The sequence below is a fragment of the Equus asinus genome, chromosome 2 (assembly GCF_041296235.1).
Source record: "Equus asinus isolate D_3611 breed Donkey chromosome 2, EquAss-T2T_v2, whole genome shotgun sequence".
In the NCBI taxonomy this organism is placed as follows: Eukaryota; Metazoa; Chordata; class Mammalia; order Perissodactyla; family Equidae; genus Equus; species Equus asinus.
The window spans coordinates 193,224,998-193,247,614 of record NC_091791.1 but is presented as its reverse complement, the minus strand read 5'-3'; the positions used below and the strand labels follow the sequence as shown (position 1 = coordinate 193,247,614).

At 46.0% G+C, this 22,617-nt stretch overlaps 1 protein-coding gene across 15 annotated transcripts in view; it reads right to left on the bottom strand.

Moving 5' to 3' along the window:
* FRMD6 (FERM domain containing 6) overlaps positions 1–22,617 on the bottom strand; it is a 203,662-nt gene that overhangs the window by 30,897 nt on the left and 150,148 nt on the right. For 12 of the 15 annotated variants that reach the window (XM_070504358.1, XM_070504350.1, XM_070504360.1 and 9 more), the window contains one exon: positions 3,701–3,944. In XM_070504358.1, coding sequence (XP_070360459.1) covers positions 3,701–3,799 — 99 coding nt within the window. In that variant the 5' untranslated portion in view covers positions 3,800–3,944. Of the gene's footprint in view, positions 1–3,700; positions 3,945–4,301; positions 11,804–22,617 lie in introns of those variants that run through there. The other 3 variants (XM_070504349.1, XM_070504351.1, XM_070504347.1) reach the window with 3 other exon arrangements.

Genomic DNA, 22,617 nt, shown 5'->3' with positions numbered 1-22,617 from the left:
GGAGGGATTCCCACGAGGTCCCTGTGACTCTCAGGCCTCCTTAATCAGGACACACCACTCCACGGCCTGACCACCCGCAGGGACTCCACACTAACTGTGCCAAGAAGGGAGTGAGGAAGTGGAAAAGCCCTGCAGGAGGGATTAAAACAGCAACAGCAGCTTCTATCGTGTGTCAGAACTGCGCTACGTGCTAACCCCGAGTCCTCACAATCATAGCACGGGCATCGTTCCCACTTTATGGTGAAGATGCTGAAGCCGAAGGAGTTCAATGAACTTTCCACAAGTCACTCAGACCTGGGATCTGAACTCAAGCCTGTGCCTTTCAGGTACACACATGTCTTTCTCCTACCATAGAGCCCCTCAACTGCTCTTCACGAAGGGAAGGCGGAAAGGGGGCTGACAGAAGCCGAGGGCCTCCTGTGTGCTGGCTCCTGGGCGGGTCACTGGGACAAGCAAGGAGGGTGAGCGAGCTGACGCATCCGTCCAAAGGCACAAAACTAGCAAGTTGTGGAGTCAAATGCGAACAATTTTATAACATTTCTCAACAATTATGATGATAATTATATTATTATTACTAACAATAACCAATGTTTTCTTTGTGTTTTAGGCCGGACCACCAACAGAAGGCCAAAGACACAGTCCAGTCAATGGAGTTCTGCATAGTGAAGAAACTAGATGGTGCTGGTAGACAGGGCCTTGCCTGTCTGGCTGAAGGTTTTAAAGTCTTTACAGGGGTCGGCCCTGTGGGTGAGTAGTTAAGTTCACACGCTCCACTTCAGCGGCCCAGGGTTTCACCAGTTTGGCCAACATGGCACCGTTCATCAGGCCATGCTGAGGTGGCCTCCCACATAGCACAACCAGAAGGACCTACAACTAGAATATACAACTACGTACTGGGGGGCTTTTGGGAGGAGAAGAAGAAAGAAAGAAAGAAAAGGAAGATTGGCGACAGATGATTAGCTCAGGTGCCAGTCTTTAAAAATGAATACATAAATAAAGTCTTCATAGCACCTGTTAACCAGCCCTGGCAGTCTGGTGGTGAAGAGTCAGTGCTCTCACCACGCAGCCCGGGTTCTTTCCCAGTTGGGGAACTGCACCACCTGTCTGTCGCTTGTCATACTGTGGTGGCTGCGTGTTGCTGTGATGCTGAAGCTAGGCTACCAGGATTTCAAACACCGGCAGGGTCACCCATGGTCGACAGGTTTCAATGGAGTTTCCAGATTCAGACAGACTTGGAAGAAGGACCTGGCCACCCACTTCTGACGAAACTGGCCGTGATACAGCACCGGAGGCAGAAGGTGAAAAGATGAGGCAGGATCCCCAGGAGTCCGAATCGACCCGATGGCACTAACATCAAAAACAGCCCGTTTCAGGGGCCCTGTCAAACACAGGTTCCTGTGACCTGCCCTCAACTTAGCACGTCGGCACCTCCAGGGCGAAGCGCAGTCGTCTGAACGCTTCACAAGCTCCCCAAACAATCCTGATGCACGTTCAGGTCTGAAGACCCCCGACAGGCAGGAACAATGGGCTGGCTATCTTCCAGCCTGTTCTCCAAAACTATCTCCCCAGCTAAGATTTCAGTACAAACTAACTTCTCAGAAAGTTACAGCCTTAGTCTTAGTCTTCCTCACAAAGTCAGACTGGTCTTCCTTCCATCATGTGTGGTCACTAAGGTGTTGTTCCACATCCTGTAGGTGTGCGCACACACAAACACACGTACACATGTTCCACCAGGTAAAAGACAGAAATGGAACTGAGAGAAGGTTCTTAAGTGCTTATGCTACGTGATTATGTATAGTTTTAAAATTTAGTGGCTACCTTTTTATGTGACTGCGTAAAAGAACTCAAACAGCATATTCATGTATATAAGTAAATTAGATTTTATTGTGTCTCTGAGAGAGAGAAATACATTGCCAATTTTTATTAGGTTTTAAAAACCAAATGCTGCAAAAATAACAGACTATCACTTCACACATGCAAAGACAGCTCCAGGCACCCTGAGCAGGCACGCGGCTCACCCAGAGAAGTTTTACCCAGCAGGTAAGGCTCAGTGAAGAGACAGTTTGATGCTCAGACAATCCCCATGAGCAAAAACGAGGTTACGCTAGTAAATCAAGAAACTATGGTGATTGTGAGAATAAAACCAAAACAATTATGATGAGCAGAATTTTTTCTTATCTAAACTCTTTTTTTTATTGAGCTAACACTGCATTACAATCTTAAAGAGACCTGAGGTACACATCACGGTAATCTGCCTCTGTGTTCCCAGCCTCGTGCTCACCACCAAGAGTCTAGATTCCATCCGTCTCCGTCACAGGCGCCCTTCACCCCTTTCGCCTGGCCCCAGCCCCTTTCCCTCTGGCAACCACCAACCTGGTCTCCGCTCCTATGTGTGTGTTTTTTGATTTACCTTCTACTTACGAGTGATGGAGCTATTTAATGCCCTACAATTCAGTATAACATTTAGAAATATTCTTTTATACAGCAAGTGAGTTAAAAATATACTAGCATGCAGCAAAGAAAACTAACTCAGGGCATGCACTAAGGCAATTTTTTCCTTAATTTCAATAGAACACAATCAGTGAAAGAACGAACATGCAAGTTGCTAACAGGGAGGGGGGCTGCAACCCGCCAGCACCATCACACGGTCTGGCGGTCTCCACCAACCTGGGCACGCACATCTTAGGGCTCACAAGTCCACTCTCGGGTACAGACCCAGAGCGGAGGCAAACGTGCAAACACATGAAATGTCCCCAACAGTTTTAATCACAACAGCCCCAAACTTCAAACAACCCAATATCCATCAATAACAGTTGGATAAAGACATTGGGCTTCTCCATACAATGGACTACATAGGCAGCAATGAAAGAAAGAATTACTGTTCATGCAACAGCAAGGACTAATTTCACAGGCCAAATGCCGAGGGACAGATGCCAGAGACAAAAGAGAACACGCCACATCCTTTCAGCTGCAGGGAGTCCAGAAACTAGCTGTCACTCTGTGGTGACACAGGCGGGAACGTCATTACACTCTGAGTGGCGATCACTGGCCAGGAGGGGTCACAGAGGAGCTTTCTGGGGTGCTAGAAATGTAGTGAACCTCAAGCTGGATGATGGTTACGCGGATGACACACTTGTAAAATTCACTGAGCTGCACACTCAAGACTCCCACACTTTGCTGTGTGTAAATTATAACTCCATTTTAAAAGGAAAAAAAACACAGGATCACATTCCTCATGTCCAGGTTAACTAAGAGAGCTAACTGACTTGTGACCACAAGCAGCAGCTTAGTGCTCAAACACACAGCCAGTGTGTGAAGCTGGCTAGACTCAGGCTACTATTAAAATAAAAATCAAGATGCCTATCTAAAAGCTAACAGTTTTTTACCATTCTATGTGCATAGGTGACAACTCCAAAGTGTTTTACATATCAATAAAAATTATATTTCAGTAAAAAGCTTTAAAGTAGAAAGCATTTTTCTGTAACACAGTAACCAAAACTCTCTAATTTCCCCCCCAGGTGAGAGGATGTTGAAGGCAGCAGCACTGAAGCCACAGCTCAAAGTTCACACCTGTGTAGACTACCATGACACCCAATTCCACCACGTTATTAACGGTCTCACTCTTAACCAAGGCATAACCTGAATACTGTCACTGAATACCATCAACCATTTCAACACTTCTAAAGCAGGATCTACTCACGTTTATGATGATGTTCAGGGACTCGTCGTTGGGAAGGAAAATACACACGCTGCGGCGGTCCTGCATGACTCTGTTGTTGTGGAAGTTCAATTTGTTCATCGTGTTGGGGGCTCTCTGGCGGTCAGGGCTGGGCTCCCAGGCCTCGGCACTCCCCCCAGTTCCGAGCACACCAAAGCCAAACTCTGCTCCTCATCACATGGCCTGCGGGAAAAGCATCACGACGTCCCAGCACTCGGGGTCATAGCTGTAAAAACCCAAGAGGAGGCCGTGAATAAGGCAGCGGGCGCAGGGCAGAGGGAGGCAGGAGACGCAGCATAACCACTCCTGCGGCTCGAGGACCACCCGGCTCGGAGCTGTGGCTGCCCAGCTTGACGCGTGAGGACCCAGGGACGTGTGCTGTGCTGCGCCACTACTGACCACCCCAAAGCTCTCACGGCAGTCAGGAGCCAGACACAGCACGGGCGCTCGCACGGTCCAGGCAGCGCCATCATGGCCGGGCTCGCAGACAGAGGCCTGCCCGGAGGGGCCGCCAGTCCCATGGGAAACAACAAAGGTCCCAAGGGTAAAACGACAAAACAGCAACAACAACAAAATTCCCAACCTCTCTCTTTGCTTCCATTACCAGCAAACTCCAACAGACGCCTTGGCTCCTCCACGGCATTCCTTCTCGCACCACTGTGGTCTGGCTTCCACCACTTGCCTTGCCCAGCCCGCTCTGCCTGGGGAAGGAGGAAGCCGTGCCCTCCAGGCTCGCGGAATCGCAGGACTTGCTTTCATGGCTCTCTCCACGACGCTCGCCAGGCGGGGCCTCCCCACACCGTCTCTCCCCCTGAGTTTTCACAGTGCTGCTCTCTCTCCTGACGCTGTAACCCGACAACGCAGGCTTAATTTGCCCACTTGTTACTTCACCAACCAGTTAATATGTACACAAACATGACTGCATATTAAACCACGTTTGTCTACAAAAGGCTGTGAATCTTGAATACATCTCATATCTAATCAGTTCATTAAACATATTAATTTTTTTAACTTCCCTCAGGTTTCCAATGTAGACTATTTCGTTGGCAAGTAATAAAGATTTTATTTCCAATTTTCCAATAACCACACCTTCAATATCTGTTTCATGTCTCATTGCGTTGGCAAGACATTGCAGAATAATTTTAAAACAGTGGTGGATATCTCCTACCTTTAAAGAGTGTGTCTAGGGTTCATACATTATTGCTATTATAACACTATTCAACCAACATATGTTAAGACTAGTTCCCTCTCAAACCATCAGTAATTATATTGTTCCTTTCCAGCTTTATCTGTAGGATATGTAGGAATTTCCAGGAATATGGAATTGTTTCACCAGGCAGAGAGTATAATCACGCAGTTTTAATAGCAAAGCACAAATGAGGTAGAATCTTGGCCTATCTGCTTAAGGTTAAATGTCCACCTGTTGCCAGCAGGAAGACAGGGGAGAATAACGTTCTCAGATGCCACCATGAGTAAATATAAACTAATACTTCTCCTTAAAGTTTAAATAAAATGCCATTCACAAGGGAGCTACTCAAACTAAGTAAAAACAAACGGCCGTCCCACATACAGTATTTCCTCACCAGGAAGGTGACGGAAAGCCCCTCAGAATTCTGCTTTTCCTAAAGGATGACAGCCACTGCTCCCCACCAGGCTGCAGCCAGTGCGTCACCTGCAGGGTCACTGAGGCCAGGGCCGAAGCTCCCTCCAGGATGGGATGGTCGGCCCATGTGTTCCAGGACCACCAGCCAGCTGCCCGCCAAAGCCAGGCCCACCCAGTTTGACAGTCCCGAAGCGCTGCCTGAGGTCAGGGCCAGTGCCCCAGAATCACCTGGGCATCTGTGACAGCTGCAGACTCCTGAGCACAGTGACATTCCACAAATGAGGAACCTCCACGGTCGGGGCCCAGTAAGCTTGATCTTTTAGAGAAGCTGCCCAGGTACTTCTGACACGCAGCTGTGATGGGAGCCCAACTTCAGTTCACACCAGGGGGGTGCTGAGTGGAGGGCTGCATGTGACACCTCCACGGTGTACGCTGGGAACACAACTTGAAACACAGAACTGGGGACAAGCAACGGATGCGAAGACAGCACGTCATCATTACAACTGGAAAAAGGTCCTCGCATTTTCAAAGGTAAAAATTCCTAAAACAGGTGAAATTTGTGTACTCAGAACATTTTCCTGAAGAACGTTACTAGCTGATCCAGTGATAAATAATTTGGGGAAGCTGGGTATCCTATATACAGCCTCTCTCAGAAATTCAGAACATGTTAAAGGCCCTGAGAAGGCGTTCAGGCAACTTCTTAAATCTGTTTAACAGTTCTCAAACTTACTTGGGCACAGAATACTCCCCACCTCCCAAGAACTATCTATTAAGGTCCCATAGAACAATATTCTCAGATATTCCACCTGAGAAATATAGTTCCAAACAATCTCCTTGTCAAATGTTATATTTCATGGAAATTTTTTCCCTATGTATTGATATATTCCAACACTTAGGCCTCCTCTCTGCTATTAAAATCTTCTCAAGAAGAAATTATAAGCTATGATTAAATGCATCTTACTTAAATTCAAACCCTTATGACATTAACCCCAGTATAATCCTTCTTATTTAAATCTACACTTCAAACTGAGTTACTCCTACAATTTTCCATTTCTAACTGAACTAATTTAAGGGGTTTTTTCTACTGACCTACTTTCTAGAATTTAAAAAATAAACTATGGAAAAAACATGTTCTAAGGTTTGGGATGTTTCCAGAGCTTCATTAAAATAATTTTAAAATTTCATTTGAGTACAATTTTTATTTATTTTATGATTCAAACAATGCAGCAAAAAAAGACTGGAAGAGGATTTTTGAAGAAAACTTAATGAAAGCAGAGTCTTTGAGAAACAGTCCTGCTTCACGGCTGCTTTCTGTTCTGAGGATGGCAAACCAGACAGGCCGTGGGGGAGACGGGGACTAAGTTCGTACTTCACCCAGGACTGCATTAGAGTTGGTTCGAAGGCTCCATGAAACAGCAGAATACCCACACCTGCTCCAGGACACAATTTAATTTTCAACTGGGCAGTCTTGGGGAAAAGAATCAGACAAAACGTACGCCAATGTGAACTGAAACATCAGCCTCTCAGCCACCGGCCACCTATTCCGTGTCCTATGGTAGGTCCCAGCTCGACCCTGGAGGGCACAGCTCCCGCCCAGGGCAGCCTCTCCTGTCCAAGGATCGAGGAGAGACGACCTAGGCAGAGCAGGCCGCGTGGCAGTGTCCTGTCTCCCAGGCAACAACTGAAGAGCTTCAACAGGGATCCAACCCCACCTGCCTTTTTTATTAATACCCCACTTACAAAGTACGTTAAGCTATCAGATCCCTCACTTGAATTTTAAACCCACATTATTGAAAGTCCCTTATTTCCTGATAAGCCCCCATTGGTTACAAAGTTACATTTCTTTTAAGAATCAGGAAGCTAACCACCTGTGGACAATCAATACTGATTTCCATTTTTTATAAATTATTGAAAACAACCTTTAAAACTGGGTCACCTCGCAATAAAAGTACAGACTTCAGTTCATTACAGTGTATCACTCCTGGTTCATCAGTTGTAACAAATGTACCACAGTCGTGTAAGAGGTAACAGGGGCATACGGGAACTCTCTGTACTGTCTTTGATACTCTAGTGTATCTAAAAGTATTCTGAAATTAAAAAAGTAAAAAAAACAAACAACTAGGTCACCAGAAATTTCCTGCCCACATAACACAGCCTTACTTTGGAGGATTCTCAATGCTGAGACTGTCACCCTAAAAAAGTGAAAGATGGTAATCTGATCAGAAGATGACTCTAAGGAGGCAAGGTTAGTAGGCATATTCAACAGTCAAAAGGTACCTTTACTACCTAACAAAAACAATGCGAAAAAGCATCCTGGAAAAGGGGACTGCAGCCAGTCCCACCTTCCAACTGAACCACCCCACATCTACGAGGCCCCAGTGACACAGAGCAGGGCAGTGCCCATTCGCTGAAAGCAGAACAGAGAGGCAACAGAAGACGTGCCCTCACACCCGTGAGCTCAGTGTCCAGTCAGGGACACACCACCGCCAAGAAGCCGAAGGTGAGGACGCTGTTCCTGCTCCCAAGAGCACGCGGGCCCCAGTGGGCAAGGCACGGGGAGGCGTGACAGATGGCAGCACCGAGTCCGTGAATGCCGCGGCCAGGATCATCATGGGATAAAGAGCGTACAGTCCTTTTTTGTGTGTGAAGAAGATTCACCCTGAGCTAACATCTGTGCTCATCTCCCTGTACTTGTATGTGGGACACCTCCACGGTGTGGCTGATGAGTGGAGCAGGTCCACACCTGGGATCCGAACCCCCGAACCCCAGGCCACCAAAGCAGAGCACATGGAACTTTAACCACTCAGCCACGGGGCCAGCTCCAAGAGTATACAGTCTTAATGCATGGTGCCCTAAAAGGAATATCAAGATGCCTTGGGTAAAATGAGCGGGGTTTCTTTTATGTTCACTCATCAAACACCTACTGTGTGCCACGTGCTGTTGTAGGTGCTGAGTGCACAGCACCGGACAAAGCAATACTCTGCTCTAATGCAGACAGACAACACATACGTAATGTAGACACTGGTATCAGCGACAAAGAAAAACTAAACCCAGAGCACGTGAGAGAGGTGACGGAGACAAGGTGGTCGTGTGGGTGCCATTTCAGACATGGTATCAGAGGAAGCACCTCTGACAAGTCAATATTGAAGCAGATGCCAGAATGAAGAGAGGGATGTCATTTCCGTCCATCCATCCGTCCGTCCATCCATCCATCCCAGGGAAGTTTTTCAAGCAGAAGGAAAGTAAATGGCAAGGCTCACCTACTGTTCAGAAAAGGTGAGGAGCAGCACTGACTAAAGCTGACGTTTACTACATACTTGCTGTGTCAGGTGCCGTTAAGGACTTACGTATAATAAAGAAAACCATCAACTCTTCGCCAAGCTTCCCATTCAGAGGTGGGATCCCTTCCCTCCCCTGGAATCGGGGCTGGCCTTGAGACTACCTCGGGCTCAGGAGGAAGTTTTACTGCTCTCCTCTACCTCATCTCCTCAGATCTCCTCGGAGCCAGGCCACTGGCTACACGTACGTACATTTTTAATCTCCAGTGGCAGGCATACAGGATATGCTGCTAAATGCTGACTGTTCAGCTTACTACACATGTCGTTGGACGGGGAAGATTCCAGAGCAGGGTTCCTTAGCCCTGGCACTATGGACATTATGGGCCTAACATCCTCTGCAGTGGGGCCGCCCTGCGCACTGCAGGGTGTTCAGCAGCGTCCCTGGCTCTGCCCACCAGACGTCAGGGGCACCTCCCCACCTCCCAGTGTGATGGCCCAAACTGTCTCCAGACGCGCCCACACCCCTGGGGAAAACCACCCACTGCTGAGAACCAGCGCTCCACAGGCTTTCTCAGAGCCACAGGCTGTTTTCCATCATCCAGCTGTTGTTAAGTAACGGCACAACTCTTACCAAACACTGGTTTTCCAACTGAAGGCTCAGCAATCGTGTTCCAAACTCAGAAACTGTGCTTGAACCTCCTCCTGAACGTCTACCGGCCTCTGGCTTCAGCACAGCTCTGAGCCAGCCCCAAGGGCCTGGCGGGTAAAGCCCAGTGTGCTCTGCTTCGGCAGCCTGGTTTCAGTTCTTGGGGTGGAACTACACCGCTCGCGAGTCAGCAGCCGTGCTGTGGCAGCGGCTCACACAGAAGAACTAGAAGCTACAACGAGGACACACAACCACGCACTGTGGCCTTGAGGAGGGAAAAGAGCAGCTTTGAAGTTCAGGTTCTTGAAAGGAATTCTCAGGGCAGTGTATTACCCAACGTCTCACGTGAGCACACCTCCACCTTCACCGGGCACTCGCTCCTGGAGAGCCTATATTGTCACCCTAGTACCTGGAAATATGGAACCTGGCCTGGACTCTGACACCCGACCTTCAAGTTGTCTGTGTGCTCTGTATTACAAGGATTTTCTCCCTTAAGTAGGGTCACTTTTCTCGCCCTGAAGAACAGGTAAGCTGAACACCTTCTACTTCATGGCCTGTTTTGCAGTTACCGTTTCACCTAAAAGAGAACGTAGGTGGCATCTGCCAACTGTGTGGAGCCAAGCCCTCTGGAAAGAACATCGGACTCTGCTGCCGTCTCCCGTCCTCCACCCGCTGCTCTAGCAGGCGAGCGAGGGACTGCTGGAAGCTTGCAATCACTTCCCAGATGGCTGGACCTCAGCTGTCTAGAGACAACACGGACAGAACACTGGCTAAGACAGACTTAACCTCCCCAGTCAGTCAAACTTGGGTCCTAATCTGGATTCTACAAACACTAGCTTCTCACCTGAGATTCTCCATCTGTAAAATCTGAAATAGTGGCCTCTCAGGATTATTGGAAAGACTGGATGAGATAACGGATAAAGTGCTGATATCACGTTGTTGAGGGGATGTTCATTAAAATAACAGTGAGTCGTGAGTGAGAAGGCACATCTACAACCGATCTACCACTGATCAAGAATCCACATCACCTAGAGATCTGGAATTGAGAGCTAGATGCAGTAACTAAGCTAAATTTTGGGAAGTCTACTTTGGGTTAGGGACGTTAAGTAAATGGGACAGTTGCATTATATTAGGTGGTGACCTCTTTAAAATCTTACGTATTAAAAAAGAGAAAGCACGCATGAATGCACAGGTTCAAATGTGTGCTGGCTGACCACGGGATGGAATGTAGAGGACATCTCTTTTCACCGGTCTGGCAGCATCTTTCCACTAGGGAGTGCCCCTGTGCCAGCCCAGATGTTTCCAGTGGGCTATCAATCACAGCGTGCTGTCTACTCTGGACGGTGGAAGAAGATGTGGGGTAGGGATGTGACCCAGGGCTGGCCAAACAGGGTACCCCATTCTCCAGTCACAGTAATTGGTCTAAATGATGAACATACAACCCACGCAAACCCCGAATTCCTCCATGAAATCTGTTATACAAAAGCTGGCCTGGAGGGCTGCTTCGGCATTTGGACTGTTATTTATAAGAACGACAGGAGCCTGGAGGGGCTGCCACCATCTTTATGGGGTAAAAGCCTTGCTGAAGAAGGATGCCAACACAGAAGAAAGCAAAGCTCAGAAGTCTTGACTACGTCACTTGAAACACTGCATCTAGCTGCGTCTGAAGCCAGAAGCCACTCCTAGGAATTCCCACAGTGAGCCAATAAATTATCTTTTCTCTCAAGCTAATACTGCCCTTTTGTAACTGAGCAAGTCCTCTCTAACACAGCCCATCCAAACAAGGAGCTGACTTACCATGTGAGGCACTCACTCACTGATTCACCAAGTGTCTACTACCACTGGCTACCAACATCAATATTTACTTGAAAAAAAATGCTCTACATTTTAAAGTTTCTCTCTCAAACAAAGGAGACTGTTCACTACGGGTGATATTCATCATTAGCAGAGAAGACCTGGAAGATGGAAGACACCTCTTAATAACTGAAAGGTTCAGGTGGTGGAGCTGCTGTCAGGACACCAGCACCCTCCAGGGGCACCACAGGGGCATGTGACCAGGGGAAGAACGCACAAGTTCACTGAAGGCCAGCAAGGCAGACAGAGCCATCAATTCCTCACAGCAATTTCCAGCAAAAAGAGAACATCTCATCTTGAATGCTAATTTGTGAGTGAATAATACAATCTTATTAAAGATCACAATGTGTTTTCACAGAATTGTGCTGAATGTGCTTTTATTGTACTGTCCATTTGTAATAAATTACAGTAGCTGCAAAAAAAAGTGCTTTTTCTGCAAAGAAAGTAACTGGAAACTATGGTTGATATATAATTTGGGCATTGGTCAGTTTATGGTATAGTTGTAGAAATTTTGGTAAAAACAGCTTAGTTTGGGGCCTATTCTATAAATTTGGTAAGGGAAAATCATTAACTAATTACCAAATGTAATCTAACAGAGGCTGTGACCAGACTGTATATGACAAAAGCGGCAGTGATGTCACTTAAAATGCAGTTATTGTAATAACAGTTACTGTATGAAATGTACATATGTAAATATATGTATATTTTATCTATTTTAAATATGTAAACATACGTATTTTACATATACATGTATGTAAATATATGCCCGTGTAGATACGTACATATACTACAATAACTATACTTGAAACGTAATCACTGAGTCCACAGAAAGCTTGAGTTTGGAAAGAGGGACAGAGCAACAGACTTTAGAGCCTGGACTCTGGAGCCAGACGGCCTGGACGGGACCCCAGCTCTGGCACTTGCCGCCTGGGTGCCCCTGGGGAGTCTCTACTTCTTTGTGTCCATTTTTCTCGTCTCAGGAACGGGACTGTTGTGAAGATTATTAAATGCATTACTCATTTACTACCAAGTAACATTACTGTCTTCACATCCTGGAAAGCAAGCGGAAGAACTGCTTTTTGGTAACGGGTGGTGGTCATAATCTATCTATTCTGTCATGAATCACATCCTGAGCCCTAAAATAAATGGTATTTTTCTATTAGCAACTAACACATTATTTCATTTCTGTATTTAGCCAATGAGATTTGCAATACCTTGGGACCACGAATGAAAAAGAACCTTCCAATTAAAGCGGACTTGTACTGGTGCCAAGCAATGCTTATCATCCTTTAAAGAATAAAATTATGTGGCTAATCCTTGGCTACAGAGAAGGGAGAATATGAGAAAGACAGGCAAAGAGCCGTACACTGCAAACAAGGAGAAAAATCAGTGACATCACTGCACTCGTAAGCTGTGGCTAGCACTTAAGTCACTGCAATCAATAGGACTTTGCAGGAAGAATCATAAACATGTTCATGTCTTTTGACCCAATAATCCAACTTCTGGGGAATATATAGAAGGAAGTAGTTCAACTAAAGCAAACCACACTTTTGAACAAAAGTCCCCCCTGAACCACTATCCATCAGAGTAAAAACGGGAGAAATATCTAAATAGTCGAACAACAGGAATGCATTAGTAAATTATACTATGTCAAAAATAACATCAATAACAAAAAAACACCATTTATTGAGCACATTATCCCCAAATCACAAATACCTAGAGCCAAAAACTACCATTTCACTATGTTTTTATAATAGAACTAGCAGAAATTTAAAAAGCCCCTATTTAAAAAAAATAAAGAAAAGAAAGAAAAAGACCCCAGGTGTTCTGCTAGTCAGCGAACGAGCAGAGCCAACCAAATTGAGCCCTCCGGCACTTTGTTAGACTGCACTATTTCCTGTCTCTCATGCCATTTCTAGATTCTGGTCCTTAGAGAGCTTATAATCGCTTTGAAGAGTCAAGATTAACACAGTGAAACAAGAGGAGGTAACATGATTGTACGTTAAGTTAAATGCTGAACTGCGTGGTACCACGAGGGTCCTGGATTTGCCAAGGCTGGGAGCTGAGGGAGCACAGCACTCCAGGAGGAGCTCACGGAGAGCAGCGGGGAGAAGGAGTGGCCCAGGAGGGGGCATCACCGGTAGGGCGCCTGGGGGAGGCAGGAGAGGGGCCTGGCCCCCACAGGGTCTGCGCTGCCCCCCATGCACACACACAGAGCCCAGAGCCAGGAGAAGGCAGGCTGGGAGTGCTCCCCTGCACCTGTGGTTCTCTGACTCCCAGTCTTTGCACTTTCCCCTTCTTGGGCATCACGTTCTGCTAGGACCACACTCACTTTATCCACTTGATTACAGAGGCAAAGCAAAGGGAGAAACAACAGCAGTGCTCAGGAAAATGAAAGCACTTCATTTTACCCTTGAACTTAAAAACACACTTCTGAAAGCCCGATTCTGGTACACTCTCTAAAGAGAACAGTAATAAGCATAACTCACTCAACCAACAACTGCAATGGCTTCTGTTCTGGGTTCACGGAAGAAGTGATGGGACTCTTCACAGTTACTTCAAATATCTCAAAAAGCCTGAGAAAACTTGCGTGTTTACCCACAATAATATCAAGGGACATTAAAAGACCATTCACCTAAGGAACTTTAACATCATTTTTCAGTGCCTATTTTGATAACACATTTAGTTTTAGGTGTCAGATTTAAAAAATGAAAACAAATGACTTATTTTGATAGACGATCTTTCCAAACATAAGGCCCAAAGAAAGCGAGGGAGAGGAAGATAACAAAAGTGACCTCTAAGGTCGAACGGCTGGGACAGACTTAGGTGCCCCATACACATTTAAACAATCTTAGTGAGAAAAAGAAAGTCGTCCCTCTGTCCCGGCCGTTGTTCAGTGGCTCCCCCCTCCACCGTGGCCCTCAGCATGTTCTCTCCCAGATCTGCAAGTCCCGTCTCATTCTTCAAATCTGCAGCCCGCAACGCAGCCAGGCCACCTCACGACACCTGCTCTGACCTTGTGCATCACCCAGCTGCCCCCTTCGGCACTACAGCACTTCCACGGGACGACACCGCCACGCTAAGGCACAGAGATCTTCCACAGGACGACACTGCCACGCTAAGGCACAGAGACCTTCCACGGGACGACACTGCCACGCTAAGGCACAGAGATCTTCCATGGGACGACACCACCACGCTAAGGCACAGAGACCTTCCACGGGACGACACTGCCACGCTAAGGCACAGAGACCTTCCACGGGATGACACCGCCACACTAAGGCACAGCAATCTCTCACCGTCAGTCCCTCCGTCCTCAGTGTGACATTCTCTAACTCACGCTCTGTACTGCTGCAAGGGCTCCCCAGTGGCTCCCTCAAAGGACCTGCTCTCGTATTTCTCTGCTTTGGACCACACTGTTTCCTCTGCCTGTAATATCCTCGCTTTATACTATCCTGCCCACCACCCACCTCCAAAAGAACAAAAACCAGGCAGGGGGCCGGCCCGAGGCCGAGTGGTTAAGTTTGTGCTCTGCTTCGGCAGCCTAGGTTCGCGGTTCAGATCCCAGGTGTGGACCTGCTCCACTCATGGCCACGCTGTGGTGGTGTCCCCCACAGAAAGCACAGGAAGACTGGCACAGATGTTAGCTTAGGGCCAATCTTCCTCAAGCCAAAAGAAAGAGGAGGAGTGGCAATAGATGTCAGGTCAGGGCCAACCTTCCTCACGGAAAATAAACAAAACCAAAACAAAACACAAAGTATCTTCTTCTCCCTGGAAAAGTGAAGATGCCATCCGGGAAGCACGCCAGCAGGGGGCTGAGGGCGCTCCTCCTGCACTCTTGGCACCTGTCCTTGTTGGCGAGTCTCTCTCCCCACTAGGACCAGCATCCCCTCAAGGTCGCGACCTATCAGCATCTCTAGGTCTCTAATGCCTGGGACAGTACTGGGTCTGTAACAGGTACCCAGCACGACGTGCTGAATGATTTAGAAATTCACCAGAAATGTGAACAAATTCCCCAGCAATTAAGATTAAAATTACGTTAAGAGGCAAGCCCTCACCCCCACCGCAGCAATGGGAGTCAGTATTGGCAAGAGCTTACTGAACATTTTCTGTGTGTCAGTTACAAAGAAAAAGGCAAACATTTCTTCTTGTTTTTAAATTTAGCGGCTGAACGTAATGGGAGATACTACTCTCCAACACCGTCAACAAAATACAGTTTCGAGGAAGGTCTCCCTGTGCACTGGGTTAAACCAGCCTGTGTGCAAGCACAGAAAAGATCCTTCAGTTGGGACGCATTAAGCTGCAAGTACCAAAAATATCCAACTTAACCCCGGACTCTGCAGCCAGACTGATTGGGTTCGACTCTCAGCCAGCTACTTACTAGCTGTATGAGCCTGGACGGGTCCCTTCACCCCTCTAGGTCTCAGCTTCCATATCTGTAAGATGGAAATAACAACAGTATCTACTTTACAGGATGTTGCAAGTCATATGGTATACACTATCTAAGTGTTAACTATTAGTAAACTACTTGAATGATACAGAGGAGTTTATAAAAGTCAAAGTAACTTGAAGCCTAGAAGTAGACAGTGGGCTTGTGGGTGGTTTGATGTGGTGGCTTGCGATGTCACCAGCTTCTTCCTGGTGCCTTGGTCACTTCACGTTAAGGCTGCATCTCTCAGTGGCCACATGGACCAGAACCTGGAGGCAAAGATGAGCTCTGACACTCCCCCTGGTTGGGGGTCTCGGGTCCCGAGCTGCCGTGCAGTGGCAGGGGCATGGCACAGTCAGACCAGCGTCAGCCCCAGGGCCCATCTCGAGAGCTGGAGCTGGGGGTGGGATTCACTTTCCCTGAAGGACATGGACATCCAAAACCTGGGTCCCTCTGGGAAGCTGGGAGAGAGGGGAGATGCAAGATAGGCAGCCCACAAGAAGAGCAGAAGCGATGGTAAAACTCATGCATTTTAAACCACAAAAACTTTATTTTTTCACAGCCATCTGTATTCAAAACTCATATCAGGTTTAGCAACCAGGGACAAAAATTCCTTTCAACCAAGATGAATTTCTAGCATGACACCGCCAACAAAAAGTGCTGTTCTCAGGGAAAATCTTCCAACTTAGAAGCATCTGCTTCTAATTTCCACAATGAAATTCTGATTCCTTCATTCAGGGGACTTCACTCAGTTCCCCCCGACACAGGAACTGAAGCGTTCTAGATAATGGTTTTGCTGTGAAATTCTCATTATCTGGTAGTAATATATGGAATCCTAACATTAACTTGACTTATTTTTCCCCTGAAAGGTTTTTTCCAAAGAGAGCACAAATGCCTTTAAGAAAGATTGAATTAAGCATTTGGGAAGTTGCTAACTTTCTTTTAACATTGCAAAAGGATTTTCCATGTCATTAAATGGTTCTTAACAACAACAACGAAATAAATGTAAAAACTAGAAAGATAAAAGTCCATTGACGATAGAATAAAATGGTACATTAAAACAATTCAGCAGTGACCACTGATGAATAACAGCTACCAGTTAACAAGTACGACTCTCAAAAACACTACTGAGCAAAAGAAGCAAGTTAGAGAAGAATATACACAGTATGCTTCCTTCCTAGGAACAGGAAGCGCAGAAACGGGCGACTCCACGGGGACTCGCCCGGGATATGCACGTATGTGGTGGGACTGGAAGGAACGCACAGGCAGGATGAGCCCCCAAACTTTCATGGTGGAGCTGAGGGGGGCTCAGGGGGCGGGGGTGGCTTCAGACAGGGGCAGGAGCCGCAAAAGGAGCTGGGGAAACATTCTTTTCCTTAAGCTTGGTATGGATACAGTGGTGTTATTACTGTTACTGTTTAAAGTGTACATGGACGCCGTAAACACTCTTCTTTGTGTGTATTTCACAATTTAAAAAGTAAAATAAATCAGAAAATGCTGTGAATAACCACACACTTGTGATCAAGCTTCAAAAAGACACACGAGGCAGGATGAGCAGGGAATTCTAAAGCTCGCTACTCCCAACACAAGGGGAGGCCATCGAGGACCCGTGCAAAGAACAGCGGCGACAGACTAAGAGGACCTTAGACAGGGCTGTGTTGCCTACTACACAGCTGTTCCCACGACCCTCAAATGGAAAAAAGCCTTGGAATCCTGCTGTTGTCAATGAATTACTCTAAGAGTTTTACAATTCAGCGGCATGTGTATGTGTTAACTTCTGGGTTTCCATCCCCTACTAAAGGGAAAATAATGGAACACAATACAATCAGTTGAAAATGTCACTGCTGCACCCGGGCTCAGAGGGGACGTGGTCCAAGCCGGTGTTCTCACAGGTGAAGGGCCCGACACTGAGCGAGCAACCTGACCTGCCGGGAGGGCTCCAGTAAACTGGGGCACCTGCGTGCTTCTCCTTCCAGGATCTTTCTTCCCTAAATTCTATCTAAAAACTCCCACGGGTGGGAAACAATTAGTTTAATCCTGTCTCCTTTCAGAAAGTTCACGTTTTATATGTTTAAATAGAAAGTTAGGGGCCAGCCCTGTGGCCGAGTGGTTAAGCTCACAGGCTCCGCCTTCGGCGGCCCAGGGTTTCACTGGTTCAGATCCTGGGCACGGACATGGCACCGCTCGTCAGGCTATGCTGAGGCGGCATCCCACATGCCACAACTAGAAGGACCTGCAACTAAGATATACAACTATGTACCAGGGGAATTTGGGGAGATAAAGCAGGAAAAAAAAAAAAAAGATTGGAAACAGTTGTTAGCTCAGGTGCCAGTCTTTAAAAAAAACAGAAAAAAAAAAAAGAAAGTTAAATGATCTCCTGAAGTAAACAGACCCCAATGCTAATAAGACCTTGCCTTCCACCCTGAGAGGTGCAGAGCCACATGTAAACAGGGTTATGAAGCCAGAAAAGACTGAGATGCCAGGAATTCTTAGACACACAAACCATGGGCCAAAATTATTTTGTTAAACAGACACACCCAAGGGAGCAGCATCTGCTGTGAGACACACCCTCACACACACACACGCTGTGCACGTGCCAAAGGTGCCACACACAGACCCATGTGAGCGAGGCCCCGTCCAGGCCCCTGCACACTAAGCGAAGGGCGAGAGCACAGCCCACAAGCCTCACGGCAAGGGTCCCTCTGCACATTCCTGCAAGGCCTCCGTTGCTACAAGAGCCCTCACGTAACACCCCTCTGTGGGTTTGCTATGAGTATAAGTCAGAGACAAAGATGTCACATAACCTCATAAAGACATCTGCAAGTATCAATGTAAAACATCAGAGAAAATGTTGTACACCTGAAGCTAACATAATATTGTACCTCAACTATGCTTCAATAAATAAAACCATCAGAGAAAAACTATTTTAAACCATTTCCATCCCCCAGTTACAAAAGCCCTTAAGAGAATTAACAAAAAATGTTTATTTTATATATGGCTTCTTTATAACAGTTTCACAAAATATTTACTATTGTTATTGTCATGTAGGGATTTATCTCCAACACATTAAGACACTTACACCAGGGGCCAACCTGGTGGTGTAGTGGTTAAGTTCACACGCTCCACTTTGGTAACCTGGCATTCACAGGTTCAGATGCCAGGTATGTACCCAGACATTGCTCACCAAGCCATGCTGTGGCAGGTGTCCCACATACAAAATAGAGGAAGATGGGTACAGATATTAGCTGAGAGCCAATCTTCCTCACCAAAAAATAAAAAATAAAACACTTATATCTAAGAAAGTCTTCACTAATCAGAGACCAACACTCCAGACTTTAAGAACACCCCCGCACACCCTGTTCCTCTGAGGCACCATCAAATCATTAGCCAATCTACTCTAAGGAGATAGGTGACTTATGCTATTCTGGAGAAACATGAATCTAAGTCTGCTAAGGGGGCTGTGGGGACATCACGGAGCAGGGTGGCCTCCCTGGGGTTTCCCCAGGGGACCCTACAGTCAGAAGCTGGCTCTCTTCTACCTCCATCCGGTGTTTAACTCCCTTAGCTCACTTCTGGAAGACAACGACCATGAATCTGGCAGTTCCACCAAGTGTGGGATCTCGTTTTCAAGTGGAACTTCCCAATGCAGTAACATGCTATCTGCCATACACCAATTCACAGGCCTTATGTCTGCAACGCTTCTCAACGGGGCTTTTGAAATAAGATACAAACCCAGTTAACTCAGTTATTACCCATATATTCCAAAGAGAATAGAAACGAAAGCCATTTCACAGGGAAGCTCTGGGCTCCCTGGGGTGTGAAGTCAACAAAACTCAGTGAGTCACCGAGCAGGTCAAGTCGCCTCCATCTGACCTGCCTTTCATTGGATTTTCTGGTTTTGTGATGTGCATCCCCCATACCCTGGATGAATACACTCAAAAGAGAGCATTCTTTCTCAAAGTGATCATCCTCTAATGCTTTGAGAGAGCCCTGAAGTCTGGTTTTTGAAGGGTGTGGAGGAAGGAAATCAGAATTCCACCTCACCCTACACTAACAAGGTTAATCCTCCATGAAAAATGAAACCATAGCTCAACTTTGAAGGCTGGAGCTAAAAACCAACCAACCAACCAATCAAACCAACGCAGAAACTGCTCTCCCTCCGCTGAGCACTGCCTTTCCACGCGGCTCTCGTGGAGCTGGAAGGCACCCAGTCCTGAGGCTGACCAACAGCCTTGACCCTGGAGAAACCAGAGGAGCAGCCACTCCAAGCTGAGCCAGTGCTCAGGGCAGCACCACCGCCCAACACCAGCAGAGCATCACTGCCATCCTCCGCCCTTAATCCTACCAAGAGAAGGCTGAATATGACCAACAGCTGCCTTGGAATCATACCGTCTCAGACCCAGAGGAGAAACTACTCAAGTGATCAAAAAGCACTCTCTAACGGAGCAGTGCCTGCCGTCCTCCAGGACCCGCAGATCTGGAGGAATCTGGTGTTGGTCCTCGTGCAGGCTTTCTAGGGAAGGGGGGACGGGAATTCTTTTCCAGATAATATTTGGAAAGTTTTAAGTTATCTACTGGCTTTTTATCTTCAATACAGGTCTCGATAATGGGGAGATAAAATCCTGAAATTCCCTCTAAAGTCTTTTAAAAACATCATCCACCTGAATTAATCTGTGTAGAATTTGGAAATTATTTGTTCTAAGAGTATAAGAAGTCATGACAATTTATAAAAAATCTACAGCTAACATCACACTTCAGGGTTGAAAGACTGAATGGTTTCCCCTAATATGGAACAAAGCAAAGCTGTCTGCTCTCACTATTCATACTCCAAGTGGGGGTACTCGCTGTCTGATCTGCAGACCTACTATAAAGGTACAAACGGTAATCAACACAGTATAATACCGGCCTGAAGACAGACATGCAGGTCAATGGAACAGAATAAAGAGTCCAGAAATAGAGGCATACATAAAAAGACATTTGATTTTTGACAAAGATGCCACGGTAATTCAGTGAGGGAATGAAGTTTGAACAAATGGTGTGGAACAATTAGATATCCATACAGAAAAAACTGACCTCAACCTTAATATAAATATTAACTTGAAATGAATTACAGATGCAAATGTAAAAGCTAAAACTATAAAACTTACAGAAAACTTCTAGGAGAAGATCTTTGTGATCTTGGGTTTCTAAGAGCACAGAAAACACTAAACATCGGGGAAAAAAGATGAACTGGACTTCCCTAAAATAAATAAACTGGACTTCCTTAAAATAAATAAACTGGACTTGCTTAAAATAAGAAATTCCGTTCTTTGGAAGTCACTTAAAAATGAGAATGTGATTCTCAGACTGACAAAAGTATTTTCAAAACATTTATCTGATTAAAGATTGAAATCCCAAAGACAGAAACAGCTCTTAAAACTAACAGAAGACAACGCTTTTAAAAACATGGCCAAAAGATTTAAACAGTCACTTCACCGAAGAAGATATACAAATGGCAGATAAGCACTGAAATGACGCTCAACATTATCAGTCCTTAGGAAAGTGCAAATAAAAACTACAGTGAGATACCACTATGCACCCACTAGAAGGATTAAAATTAACAAGACTGATAATGCCAAGTCTTGGTGAATTTGGAGCAAGCAGAACTCTCAGACACTCCTGGTGGGAACGTTACAGGGGACAGCCATTGTGGAAAGCAATCTGACAGTTTCTTATAAAGCCAGAGCTTCATTTACCATACAGCTCAGATACCTGAGTTCGTAGGTATTTGTCCAAGAGAAGTGAAAAGACACATCCACCGAAGAGTACACATGGACACTCACAGCAACTTCATTCAAAAGAGCTCCAAGCTGGAAACCATCCAGACATCCACTAGTAACAGCTGACAACTGAATACAACGAGACAATGAAAAGAAACTACTGGCAGACGAAACAAACGGCATGAACCTGAAAAGCACTGTGCTAAGCAAGAGACACAAGACTACGCCCCATGGTTTGATTTACGTGAAATTCTCGCAAAGGCAAGATAGCAGATTGGTGGTGTGGGACAGCGTGAGGGCAGGACAGAGGGGTCCGTGGTGTGGGAGAGGCTGTAGAAAACTTCCTGGTGTGATAAACGTTCTTTGTCTTGTGTGACACCAGTTACATGACTCTGTACATTTGTAACTTTACTTTTACTGGATGTAACTTATATCATGAAAAAGCTGATTTTTAAAAATCTGTAGTGACTCTATGTGTTCATGAGAGTGTCCACATGTTACAGGACCCTCCACTACCTCAAAACCTGTGCCGCGTGACGCACCGTATAAACAAGTGACACAATATCAGCTAAAGTGGCAAAATCCACAGCTTCAGAAAGTTTAAACTGACCTTAGAATTAAAATGGAGGAAGTCATGGTGATTTAGAAATAGACTATAACTTTAAATGATAGTAAGTAAAAATGAAGCTTGGCCTTCCACATTTACCCAAGTTATCACCTAGCAAGAATTCTGGAGAGATGAAAGGAAATTTCTTGTTAAACAACAGTTGCACGGCAGAGTTTAAACAGGCAGTATTTCACTTGTTACGTGGTTTAGCAGTTCATCTGTCCGTCTGTCTCCCCTCATCAACCAGGCTCTCCTTTCTGGAGGGTGGGTCCACGCCTGGTTCATCACTGAATTTCCAGCAAAATGCTGGCACACAAAAGACTGTTGAATTAAAGAACCAAGAGCAGATGTTCTCATGATAAACTTGGTTTGATTTGCAAAGTCCACATGGAAGTAAAACATCCTCCAGAAAGGCCGATGGTAGACATGCTTTCATGAGACACCAGCACCACTTCACTCAAGCTCCACAGCCTTCACTCCAATGTAAAGATGCAAAGTTCTAAGGAGAAATCAAGCAACTGTTCACTGTCTCACCTATAAATGCATAATGTGCAATCATTTCAAAACCCCTTTAATTTCCCTTTACAAACCAATCCTACAAATAATATCTTTTTTCAAGTAACAGCTGCTCTGAACAAGGATTGATAGTGTGAAATTTTAGATATATGTTGCTTTCTTCAGACGAAATCCAATGATCTGGAATTTTGTGCCAAGTTAAACGCATTA